The 13,697-nt window shown below is 41.8% G+C and overlaps 1 protein-coding gene across 3 annotated transcripts in view; it reads right to left on the reverse strand.

The window, feature by feature from the left end:
- gphnb (gephyrin b) overlaps window positions 1-13,697 on the reverse strand; it is a 127,144-nt gene that overhangs the window by 81,042 nt on the left and 32,405 nt on the right. For all 3 annotated transcript variants that reach the window (XM_022213928.2, XM_022213931.2, XM_022213929.2), the window contains exon 2: window positions 8,408-8,486. In XM_022213928.2, coding sequence (XP_022069620.1) covers window positions 8,408-8,486 — 79 coding nt within the window. The remainder of the gene's footprint in view (window positions 1-8,407; window positions 8,487-13,697) is intronic.

A 13,697-nucleotide genomic window follows, 5' to 3' on the forward strand; every position in this document is an offset into this window, starting at 1 on the left:
ACATTTTAATCATGTACTTTCACATTTTTATACAAATTCAGGTTATCATTTATAACTAAAGTTGTTGATCTGTATACAAGTGACCTCCGTTTTTATTTTAGCAGCTTGCAGTAACATGAGTTAACATTACCAGTGTAAGTGCTGTTTGCATCAAGAGATGTGTCCCTCATGAATTACTACTGCTACTACTAACATTTTAAATCATGTGACTTATATTGGAGGAAATGGGCATGCTGTGATTTTGTTATTATTTGCTGACCTGTGGCTCTTTGAATCCTTTGAACACGTCGATATGACTGCAAGGTGGTCATAGGCTTGCTCTGACTGTAAGCTGTACGCCAAAAAGCACTATATTTTTCTTTAGACATCTAGTTTGATGACAATTCATGGAGAGCGGACAAATTACAGAGATTTGCATACAAACACTGGCTACAGACTGCTACCTCTGTCACACATTGAGGGAACTCACAGGAAATAAAACCTCAAAGAAAAATAGAAGAAAAAATTAAGAAACTAAATAAGCAGAATTATTTGTTTGACAAGAAAAAGAAAATGAAAGTGTTAGCCATATCTTTTCTAAACTACTGATCAGGTTCCCCTCCAAAAAAGTACCGCAGTCTTGTATGCATATAGGAGGTAAACTCGCATCTATACTTATACTACTGTTCAAAAATTTGGGGTCACCCAGACAATTTCATGTTTTCCATGAAAACTCATGCTTCAACTCATGATAACATAATTGTACAAGGGTTTTCTAATCATCAATTAGCCTTTCAACACCATTAGCTAACATAATGTAGCATTAGAACACAGGAGTGATGGTTGCTGTAAATGTTCCTCTGTACCCCTATGGAGATGTTCCATTAAAGATCAGTCGTCTCCAGCTAGAATAGTCATTTACCACATTAACAATATCGAGACTGTATTTCTAATGAATTTAATGTTATCTTCTTGAAAAAAAAATGCTTTTCTGTCAAAAAGGAGGACATTTCTAAGTGACCTCAAACTTTTGAATGGTGATATGAGCATGTGCATAAGCATGTGTTACAGCATGACTTGCTTCACTGCTGACAGAGTGCACGGCTGCTGTTGGGGTGGGTGTGCTCTGAACTGAGAGAAGCCTATTAGAGAGGAAAAGGTCTTGCAACATTTTAATCTAAAAAAAAACCATCGCATTTCTTACTTCTGTGGAGGGTTATGACATATAAAGCTCTATTTCAAACTGCAGTCCGGAGTAGTCGGCCTGGACCAAGGGCTTTTTGCTCGAGGTGTGGACAAATCCATCCGTGGGTGGAAGAAGGAATAGCAAAAGGAAGAGCGGGGCAGGCAAAGAGAAATGGGGGTGTGGGGGGAGATTATGGCAGTAGCCTTGGCCTGAAAGCCTGGACGCTGAACCTTTTTATGAATAAAAGACAAGAACAGAGAAGAGGAAAAAGAGAGGGAGACAATGTAACAGGGCCAGTGAAAAGAGCGTGAAGATAAGAGGGACAGGCTGTTTGGGGCACACTTCACAAGAGAGGGGAAAGTGTATGTGCATGTGAGTCAGCTGCAAATCTCTGTGGTTGTGGGACACTTCCAAGATGAGACCCATCAGCCAGGGCGATTTCATTATTAATACAAACTCTTTGTACAGGCCACTCAGTCTCACTCTCTCGTTCTTTGCTCTTACTTTCTCAAACAGACACTCCACACAGGGAGGAGACAAGAGCCTTGGCCATCTCCCCACTCCCAGCAGTAGCGTGGAGCCAAGCCCATTAGAGCTGAGATGTTTGTTCATCCATATGTAGGAAAACTCTCAAGGGGTCACCTCTCAACATGTTAGCTGATAGAGGGAAAGATGGAGGGATGGTGGAGGAGTGAACTAGCCCACCTCTTCAAGCCCTACTGTGATGAGCTCTCTGAGTGCCCAGCGAGGTTCCACTCTCATGATTCCACTCACAGCCACTGAACACACACACACACACATACACACACATACACACACACACACACACACACACACACACACACACACACACACACACACACACACACACACACACACACACACACACACACACACACACACACACACAGAGTAAAATAGCCTGTGGGCCACTCTACCCCACAGCCGTTTATTTATTTACAGAATAAATGTCATCGTGGTTCAGATCTGCCACCGCTGACAGTTTCTCTCTCCTTCAATTCATTTCTTTTTCTAAACCATCTCAGCCATGCCACTAATCAAGCAAACATAATGTATTCAGGTAACAAAATAAACAGCTGTGGCAACACACATATTGCGTGTTTCAGTCACTTGCAGAGTCAACCATTCCTCCGCTCAGGACTGCAGATTGGAAACTCAGAATTATCAAGACCATATTGGCACACACCTGGCCCACATTGTGGTGACAAATGTGTTTGTTTTGATATGCAGAGAATTTTTGAAAATCTGCTTTTGCATTTGAATTTCATGTAATGAGTCTTGATTTACACCACAACATCTTAACCAGTCATCAGGCTGATCTTCTTGGACTGAATCATCACTGTCACTAAACTGATATTTTATTGCATCCTCACGAGTGACTAATGTCTTGTTGCTTAATTCTATTGCAAGACAAGAATGTCAATATTATATCAGGCAACTCTGTTCAAATAAATTGTGTTTTAACTAAATTGTTAACATATAGTTGCACAGCTAAAAGATCAGATCTTAAAATCAAGTGCTTGTCTGTGGTGAATCCTGGTTCCTAACATTGAAGTCAAACATGCCAGTCCTTCACCTCAACGCTGATCACAATATTTATTATATCTCTATGTAAAGGGCATTACTTCCAGCAGATGTCTTGGAGACATCCAGAATCATGCAGTATGGATGTATTAACCTAGGATGTTTGACCGTTTTTCTTCCTGGTTAAACCCATTGGAAACACAATTAAAGCTGCAAAAACAATGATGAAGCTCTGGCAGATAGAAGGCTGAAAAGCTGCTGGGTTTATAAACAGTGCCTATATAAACTTAGTTGTGCTCTGAAACAGACCAAACCAGCAACAAACAGACTGTCATAGTCAGTAAAACACATTACAAAGCATGAGATGATGATGTACACTACTGTTCAAAAGTTTGGGGTCACTTAGTAATGTTCTTATTTTTGAAAGAAAAGCTTTTTTTCTTTCACTGAAGATAACATTAAATCAATCAGAAATATAGTCTAGACTTTGTTAATGTGGTAAATGATTATTCTAGTGGGGAACGGCTGATTTTTAAAGAAATATCTACAAACTTTTCAACAGTAGTGTAAATGTGTACTGACGCCTCGTTTAGATGTGTGAGGACAGTTTCAAGATGCGTGGAATCTCCGCACGCCACATCGAATTTCCATAAAGTAGAAGTCCTGTCTACATAATGCAAACGAGCTGCGGCCCGCTCCGGGTAAACACACCGGATCGTAGCTGGAAACACACCGCAACTGGACCAGCAAGTAACATGTGGTGCGTTTCCAGCTGTGATCCGGTGTGTGAACTGTTTATTATGTTGTGTCAACTGCTGCTCAACAAAATGTGAATTGAAAACGTTAAAGTTTCTGCATTTGTTGTTCAAGTATTTATCAGTAATACAGTGAAAACGAGAGGAAATGTGAACATTTACTTTGCAAGTCGATATCGGTGTGTGCCCCTAAAATTTTAAGTTAGGGGCCACTGTGCTCCTAGGAAAAAAAGTCAGTCTGGAGTCCTGAACTTAACAAATCTGTGGATGCAGACTATAAGCTGCATCACTGCCAAAATCTAGTGAGGTGATCCTTGTGTTATTTCTGACCTTCCCTGAAAATTTCATTCAAATCCATTAGTCTGTTTTTGAGTATTGTTGTGCACAGATGGAAGGAAGGAAGGTACGAAGGAAGGAAGGATTCACATCCGCTGATCGTCACATAACTCTGCTGCTTTCTCTGGTGGAGTAACAATGATATACAATATTACATCAGCATTACATTTCATTATTAGTTGTCGCTGTTTGAAGCAGGAGAGGAAGAGTTTGCCACCTGTATGAATATTCTGAAGAAGTACTTTTTAAATTGAAGTAAAATGTTTTACTGTAATTATTTGTTTTCAGTGTTTTGCCTGTATTAAAGTATAAATGAGGGGACAAGAAAGGATGATGACATTTAATGAATTTGTTTGAAAACAATTTCAAACCAGGTAACCATCTAAATGGTCAGCATTTTAATACCACAAGTCTGCCCCTACAGAGCTGGTCCTCGAGCAATACAGGTTTATGAGCGTGTCTTTGTCTCCTGACTCTATCCTGACTGTGAGATTGGACATAATCGCAGCCATCTGATTGACTTTTTGCTATTTTTAGTCGTGACAGTTTGTAAGTGACAAAGGTTGTTACAGCACAAGTTACTGAAGGGCAGATATACTCACCCCTCAACACAAATATAATTACCTAAACGTGCATATAATTAAGACAGGCAAAAACATATTGTTCTAAAAGTACTCACTCAGTGATGTAAATATTTATACAAGAAACTGACAGACACACATGCAAGAACACCACTTGTAAACACATCCACCTCTGCTGTGTGTCCTTGAGTCTGAGTATCATTTGTTTGAGCCCCTCTGTTACTCACTGTCTCTTTTGCCACATATGATTGTTCTCTCTCGTGGATATACCTCTGGAATTTCCTGAATATCAAACTGTGCAGGCTGATTGATCACATTTGCCATTGTGCGTCTGCGTGCCTGAGATACCCTGTGATTATACATTATGCTATGTATCCTGCTGTGGCACTATGCTTCCTCGCTGCCGCCTTCCTCTTTCTCTTTCTGTTTCTGTCTATGTGTCTCCGTCATGGCAGCAGTGGCACATTGAGGGCACGGCGTTCCAGCTGGTCAACCTGATGGTGCGGCTGAATTGTGGCGTAGCACAGATTAACATGGCATCGAGGCTCTCAGGCCAGAGGAGGTCAACCATCGCTTCAACATAGCAGAGCAGAGAGATTAATGCTGCTAATGTGCTCCAATGTTCAATATAAATGTTTGGCTTTTTTCATATAAGATCAACTCTCTTAGTTTACTGGTCAAAACATACTTGTCTAAGGTGCTTTTTAGTACCAAAAGAGGCCCTAAGATACTGGAAGCCCATTCATTTCCTATAGAGGTCAACAATAAGGAAGCCTAGCAAACAAGCCTTGCAACAAACTGACTAATTCCAAGTCACTGGTCACAAATTAATCTTTTGTCAGCTGTCAACAGCCAACCACTTTCTTTCATTTTGCAGGATGCAGTTTTACTCCATGGACATTATCTGCCTCTCAAAAGTGCAAAACTTGTGGACAAGTTGATTCTAACCAACAGAAACATCAAGAGTTCTCTGTAAACATCATTGATCATATTTGAATCCAAAGCCCATTAGATTCCAGTATACGGTTTTGACTTATATCCAATTATTCAGTTAAATAAATCTTTTATATTTCTTTGTGTTATCCTTAAATCTAAATTGAGGTGGAGAACAGGAGATGTCACCAAGACAGATCAATACAGAAAATAAAATTAAATAAAAAATTAAATAAAATCAATGGCTGAATGTTACTTAACATTTTGCAACCTTGCAGATACTTGTGTTAAATAAAATTTCTTTGCTTTGCAAATCTGTAATCTGGGAAGAATTATGCTCTTCTTACAACATTTGTCCTGTGCCACATTGGTAGTGCATATGAGTAGTTTCAGTGAAAATGTGCGGTCGAACCACACACTTATATAGCACCTTTTAACCTTAGCTAGGCTTTACAAAATTCTTTGCAGTGTTTCTCTCATTTACCTACCGTAATAATAATACAGACAACAAAAAAAGCACTCAGAAAGCGCTGCTCTCTGCCAAGTTTGTTCATTTCTCTGTATAGCATTGCCAGAAATGCTGCATCCAGATTGTACGCCAAATCACTACCAAAATCTAACCACTTGGTCCTTGTGTAATTTCTGACCTTTCCTGAAAATTCTATCCAAATCCGTTAATCCATTTTTGAGTGACATTGCCAACAGACAGACAGACAAACCAACAGTGATCGTCACGTAACTCTGCCTCGTTCCTTGGCAGAGTAATAATGGCAAAGCTGCCATGCAAGGTGCTTCTTGCATGCTATCAAGAGTAAGTTGGGGTTCAGTGTCTTAAACAGGGACACGGACATGGGGTGAGGGGTGGGGATCAAATTGCAGACCTTGTGATTTAGACTATGGGCTCCTCCATATGAACCATGTCTACCTGGCAAAACATACAAATTTTTTTTTAAAAATCAGTACAAATATCACAAACTGTACAGGAACACAACTACAGATTTGTAAAAGGGTGGCATAATAAACTCGGCCACAACATCTATCGAGTGAGTCATCATTGCTCGCATTGTAGACAAAGGAAATTCATGCACTGTCAGTTAAAGAAAAAATCTGAATGAGACCCTTAAACCAACCATTTCCTTGCTTGACCTTTTAACTTAAACATCCATCCATTATCTATACACTGCTTGATCCTTTGTAGGGTCACAGAGGGGCTGGAGTCTATCCTAGCTGACTTAGGGTGAAGGCAGAGTTCACCTGGATAGGTCACTAGTCTATCACAGGGCTACACAAAGAGACAGACAACCAAGCACACTCACATGCACAGTTAGGGACATATTAAACTGCACCCAGTCAGAACCCACGCAGACACAGGGAGAACATGTAAACTTCACACTGAAAGACCCCTGGGGGAGAGGCAAACCCAGGACCCTCTAGCTGTGAGGCAACAGTGCTAACCATCGCCCACCATGCTGAACTAATTTGAACACAATTTTGTCAACAAGAAAAGCACTCAGAGAGCGCAGGACTCGGCCAAGGCTGTTCAGTCGTTGTATCATTTCGAATGGATAAGTCCGCAGTGGTTGATTTGTGACCATCAGCAGGCAACCGACCTAGCATTCACTGGTTGTCACAGTTAGAGTGACGCCATGCCACTATCTCACAATGATACAGAAATTTTCAACAAATACGAGGATCCAGACTATAAGCTGCATCACTGCTAAAATCCAATCACTCGGTCCTTGTGTCATTTCTGACCTTCCCTGAAACTTTCATCCAAATCCATTAGTTCGTTCTTGAGTAATGTTGCAAACAGAACAACAAACAAATGTATGCTGATCGTCACATAACTCTGCCACGTTCCTTGGTGGAGTAAATATTAATACATTACAACACACACATATACATGGATTTCAGAATGTTGTGGTGTCCACAGACATCTACACAAACTAAACAATACAAAACAACTTAAAATGTCTTGTCCCAGTGTACAAGCAAGCATGTGATGACTTCCTAATAAGTTTCTGGCACTCTGTCTAGTGTGACGCACATGACATGGCTGAAGGCTTCTCACACTCCCTCTCAGTGTCACACACAGATTTGACAAATAAATGACACATCAGCTACAAAATAAACATACCATAAAGAGCATGACAAGCACAGATTGTCCAGAGCCTCGCAGCTGGGGACTGGTGACGCTCCAGTGAATCTGACTGATGTGACAATCTGACAGAGGAGCAGGGCAGCTCCAGAAGATCAATGGATGTATGGAGAATGGCTTGGATGCCTACAAAAGTATGTCTGAGGCTGCATGTTGGGGTCACAGTTTTTTAGTGTTCTGCTCGTGGGCTGAGGTGCTAATTCAAAAGGCAATATGTGATGTATATAAAAACACTCAGGCAAAGTCCACTTTGAGACCTTAGAGGCATCAAATCATGCAGTAACTTGCCTAATGCAGCAAATAGCATAAAATGATAGATGTTTTAGACGATAATGTGCTTCCAGCTTTGTGGTGACAGTTTGGAGAAGGGCTGACTGGCTGGAACAGGGCTCTGATGTCAACTGTCTTGAATTTCACTTTTGCAGTGAACTGAAGCTGTGAGCCAGGCCTTATCATCCAGCATCAGTACCAGACCTCCTAAATTCTCCTGGGGCTGAATGGGAGAAAATCCCCATAGCCAAGATTCAAAATTTTGAGGAAAGCCTTTCCAGAATAGTTGTTGATGAAATAACAGCATATTAATGCTTGTGGTTTTGGAGTGTTTAGTAGTCATATAATTATGCATCACATAAACCACATGACCACCAACGTAGTACACAATAATAAGCCAAAGGAGCATTAAGGGATCACAATTCTGCCTCCCCTGTTAGTGGAATCTACCTTCTTCAGTTGATTTTGAGCAGATAATGACTTCTTGAATTTCTCCTTACAGGGCGGCACCAAGTCCCAGTATGTTGTACATTCTTGCTTGCAGAGATGCACACATCCAGGAAAAAAATTTAATTTTTTCTTTTGTATCGGATTTAAAAAGAATTTTGATCTGGATTATACAATTGTATGCATGAAGGTTATTTGAGAGCAGGCCAATACTCACAGGGAGGGATCATGGACGAGATCTTTGAGGTTGACACCACTGCGGTCCTCTGCAAGGTTCCGGAAACAGCTGTCACTCACTGGATGGGCAGAGACAGAGAGAAGGAAAACATTCAGTTAGCACACAAGTTTAGTGAAATGCATGAGGGGCTTTAGCACAAATTCCTTTTGGTACATCATCTGTATTGTTCTACAGTTAAATGATTGTTTCTCAGAAAGTCAAGTGAAAAGCTATCCAAAACTGATAAAAAGTTTTACCTCCCTAAAACTCTTTATACTCCTGCCAGGTCACCTACTAACTTTGCATGAAGAATTACTATTTAGGACAAAGCCATATTTAATCTGTAGAGTCAAAAAAAAATATTTAATGCAATTTCATATGTGTCCAGACTTTAGGGACAACCTGTATAATGCTTACATTTTCTAAACTGTGTCATGGGTAACTGTATGTGAATACTCATGATAGGAGAATAAACCGATCCGCACCAATTAATATTTCTTTTAATCCAATGAAGAAAACTAGAGGAAAAACATCCAAGAAACACCACTCCTTAGACATATTTCAATAGATTTGCACTGTTTTTGTATTCATTCTTCCATCCATCCATCCGTTATCTATCCACCGCCTATTCCTCATTTGGGTCGCAGGTGGGCTGCAGTCCATCCCAGCGGACATAGGGCAAAGGCAGGAGAAACTCACATTCACACCTAAAGACAATTTAGAGTCACCAGTTCACCTCAGCATGTTTTTGGACTGTGGGAGGAAACCGAAGTACCTGGAGAAAACCCACACATGCACAAAGAGAACGTGCAAACTCCAAGCAGAAAGATCCCAGGAAGGCCGGGATGGGAACTAGGGATCTTCTAGCTATAAGGTGAAAGTGATAACCACCAAGCCACTGTGTAAGCTCAAGCCCGTATTCATTCTTACATTTCACAACTGTGACTTGACAAAAAATGTATCTCCAATATTTATACTGCTTCACTGCTTAATCAAAATATGATGATGTGATATATCAGTCATGGCGGTTAGAAGGCAGGTGTCTGTATGCTTTCCAGTATTGCGATGCTATGAACTAAATAAAGTGACTATGTGACTCACATATAAGGAACACCAGCAACATCCCCTCCCCTAATCCCACCTTCACTGCACATTTTTTGATTTCACTGAGCTTATGCAAAGCTACACCTTCATGGATGATGAAAAGAAGGCCAAGTTGTTTGGTGATCTGATGGAGTCAAACCTTAAAATAGATGGAAAATGAGGCATTTAAGTAAGCAATGGTGTTGCAGTGTCAAAAAAAAAAAAAATGTGCTAGTTGTTGTCAAAACTGAAAATGTCACAATGTTACTCTAATGAAGTGACATGATCCATGAATGAGAGGATAGGTGGAGGAATAGGGCGAGTGGTAGGGTGAACCAAGAATGGTGTAAAAAATTAAAGTGGGATGGCAAAGAGGGGATACAAAGGAAGAGAACATAAAGAGATAGAAAAGGACTGAGAAACAATTTCAGGATGCAAACAGAGGGAGTGACTGCACAGCGGCTTGGTGGTTAGCACTGTGACCTCACAGCTAGGGGATCCCCGGTTCACGTCCTGTCTTGGGTATGGGCCTGGGATCTTTCTGTGTGGAGGCTACATGCTCTCCCTGTGCTTGGGTTTTCTCCGGGTCCAGTCCAAAAACATGCTGAGATTAATTGGTGATTCTAAATTGTCCATAGGTGTGACTGTGAGTGTGCTTGGTTGTGTCTATATATAGCCCTGTGACAAACTGGTGACCTGTCCAGGGTGTCTCCTGCCTTCACCCTAAGTCAGCTGGGATAGACTCCAGCCCCCTACGACCCTAATGAGGATTAAGTGGTGTATACAAAATGAATGGATGGAATAGGGGGAATGCCAGATTAAGGTGGAGATGAGAGAATAAAAAGATGCACAATGGAGAAGAGAAATTTTTTAAGAGGGGAAAAGTAATGAAGGGAAAAGCAGTGCCAATAGGGCAGTGCTGGGGAGAAAGAGGTAAACAGAGGGTGCAAGAGTCAGGATGTCGCTCTGGGCTCTGGCAAATAAATAGGAAAGTGCTGACAGTAGCACACTGAGCCAGCTCTGAAAGAGAAAAAGAGAGGAAGAAACAAGAGAGAAAAAGAAGGACTGTTGGGGAATGGTGGTGGTGAAGCAAGAAAAAAGGTTGAGGGAGGAGGGAAGAAGGAGGGCAAGCACATGGAAGATGCACCACTCTGGCTGAAGAGGGGCACTGCTGCATAAGTGCATGTGTGTGTATGTGTTTGTGTGTGCATGTGTGTAAAGAAGAAATTTCCTTCAAGACTGCAGTATTCCTTACAAACACACACACGCACACACATGCACGCAGGCACGCACACACAGAGCCCTCCTCAGTCTTTCTCTCCCAGCTACCCCTTGATCTAAAAATAGCCGTTCCACTCTCCTACAAGAGGCAGCAACCATTCTGAACCAATCAACACGGTCTGTCAAAGGCAACGGTATCCACCATCCTCAGTGTGTGTGCATGTGCATGCAAGTGTTTGTGTGCATGTGTACAACAGGGGGAACTCCTGCCAGAATGTAATAAAACTACTCCTCCCTGCTGCACTGGTTAAAGATGCTTGTTTTCAAGAAGATGATCTCTTCTAGAAAACTATAGCATGAAAAAAAAAAGACAGCAAGAGGGAAAAAATGAAGGAACAAAACCAAGGAGAGAGAAGGCGTGAGAGTGGTAGAGAGGGACAGGGAGATCTGGCTGCAGCTGAAACAGGCTTCAAAGGAATATTAATGTGATTCTGAGCAAGGGATGAAGACAGGGGAAGAGAGGGGGGAAGAGGGTTGAAGATGGAGAAAGAGCGATAGGCGAGGGGGATAAGGTGCACAAGAATTTATGAGACTGCCACCTCCCACTTTTCTAGCTCTGCCAATGCACCTTTCTCCAGGTGAATCTGCAGCTTAGGTTTCATCACCTTCCCAAAAATCACCCCAGTGTCTTGTATCATCTCTGGTATCCTTAAAACCTGCAATGTAGGAACCACCTGAATTTAACTGTTACAGCAGGCATCTAGTAGTTTTACTTCAAACTTTATGTGAGTTTTAGAGCCATTCCGAACACGAATGAGTGGAGAGGACAAGGGCTGCTCCATGCCCAGGTTACAGCAAAAGTGAAGACACAATGCAGTGACCTTTGTCTCACCCCAGAGGGTGCTATTCGTACCAGGAGACAGACTTCTGTCAAATCTGAGACTGGTTCATGCTCTAGATTATATCATGTTGCTTTTTTACAGTCAGACATTTGGAGACAAACAGAAGCTCATATCTTGTCAATGTAATTTTGATTTCAAATTTTCGTATTGGATACTCCTGAGAACAAAGTCAGCCAATGAATGCCCTTGCAACTGCCCTCTCCAGCTTCAATATTCTTTATTTTGTTTCAAAGGGAAAGCTATTTTTAGGACTGACTTAACATGCCTAAGATGTCGTATGCTTGATGATGTCTCAAACTGCACTTTATTTATCCATGCAGATTTCTCTGTAAACATAGTAAATTTCTACTTGATAAATATTTTCTGAGACCCATGCCTTTATTGTTGAGTCTCTTCATCACATATCTGCCTCTACCTGTGAATGTGTGAGTGTAGAAGCTTAGATGTCTCCATCCAACAGCCGTAGGAGGAGGGCAGCAGACCTGTGCTTCAGAAACATTGCACAGGGCAACACAGCTCACAAGAGGCATCGCGACGTGCACACCCTAACACAAACACAGGCTCATCTCAGTCTCTAAGCCAGAGTGATCAAGACATAGTGGAACACACGAAGAGGCAAAAGACAAAAGGTCTGATCAGGGAGTAAATAAAAGGTCTATGTAATATAAATTGGCCTCTACCGGAAGCAACTCCAGTAAAACTAGTGGGAGAATACCTACAGTAATACACACAAAATATTATCTCGTAATACAAATATCTTGAGTCTAGTCTTTTAAAGTGGTAATGTGAAGAGTTCAGAAAAAAAATGTAAACTTATGTGGCAAAATAGTGTCACAGTATATCCACATTTTGATATAAATGACGTTGCTCTAAGGACATGGAACCTCAGCAGCAGAGCCAAGTAAATTCATTACTTTTTTTAGGAGAGTTCAACTAACTAAAGCAACAGTACAGTAGGAAGCTGTGTTGGTTATAGCGCTATAGCACTATCCTCTTTTTCCGACAGTAACTCAGTTGCGACAGGATTCTGCAAGTGAACTTGTTGATTGTCTTTGGTATCAGATGAGATAAAGTCCATTCTACTTGTGTTTGACTCAAAGGATAGAAGGAGTCACGAGTTGTGAAAATGTTGAATCAAGGTATGAGGGGTTGGTCTGTTTCCTTTAAAGTATGCTTTTATTGGAATATTGTTTGAATTGTCTGATTCTTAGCAAAGTTTGCAATAGTTTAAAGTGTTTCTGTTTTGGGCTGCACAGTGGCTTGGTGCTTAGCACCACTGTCTTGCAGCTACAAGATCCCCAGTTCACGTCCCGGCCTCAGTCTGGGAGCTTTCTGAATGGAATTTGCATGTTCTCCCTGTACATGCATGAGTTTTCTCTGGATACTTTGGCTTCCTCTCACAGTCCAAGAAAAAAAAACAAAAAACGCTGAGGTCAATTGGTAACTGGAAAGCGCCTGTAGGTGTGAATGTTTGTCTCTCTGTGTAGACGTGCGATAGACTGGCAACCTGTCCAGGGTGTCTCCCGCCTTTGCCCTATGCCATCTGGAATAAGCTCCAGCCCCCCTGCGACCCAAATGAAGATTAAATGGTATATAGATAATGGATGGATGTTTCTGTTTCCAAAGCTGTCATCTTTCCCAGATCAGGGAGGCCAGGGCCTCCATCATCCTGGCCTGAGGGAGGGGTAGCTCATCAGAGAGCTTCTGGTGGCCAAGCTTGTGGGCCCACCACCCAAATGGGCAGAAATTGTGGTTATGTGCTATGTAGGCAGGAGCAGGTACACCACCCTCTGGTAGTGTAGACGAGGTGTGGGGATGTGAAACATCACCTCACTAATGGGGAAGGAACCTGAGCTGGTGCTGGAGGTGGAGTGTTACTGGCTAGATACAGTTGGGCTCACCTCCACACACAGCAAAGGTTCTGGAACCAAACTTCTGGAGAGGGGTTGGACTATGTGACTCTCTCCTATTGCTCAGAGTAAGACGGACCAGGCGGGTGTGGGGATATTCACAATTCCTGGCTGTGCGCCACTTTGTTGGAGTTCTCCTCGGTGAACGAGAGGGTGACTGCGTGTTGCGGAGGG

Source organism: Acanthochromis polyacanthus, chromosome 16 (assembly GCF_021347895.1).
Source record: "Acanthochromis polyacanthus isolate Apoly-LR-REF ecotype Palm Island chromosome 16, KAUST_Apoly_ChrSc, whole genome shotgun sequence".
In the NCBI taxonomy this organism is placed as follows: Eukaryota; Metazoa; Chordata; class Actinopteri; family Pomacentridae; genus Acanthochromis; species Acanthochromis polyacanthus.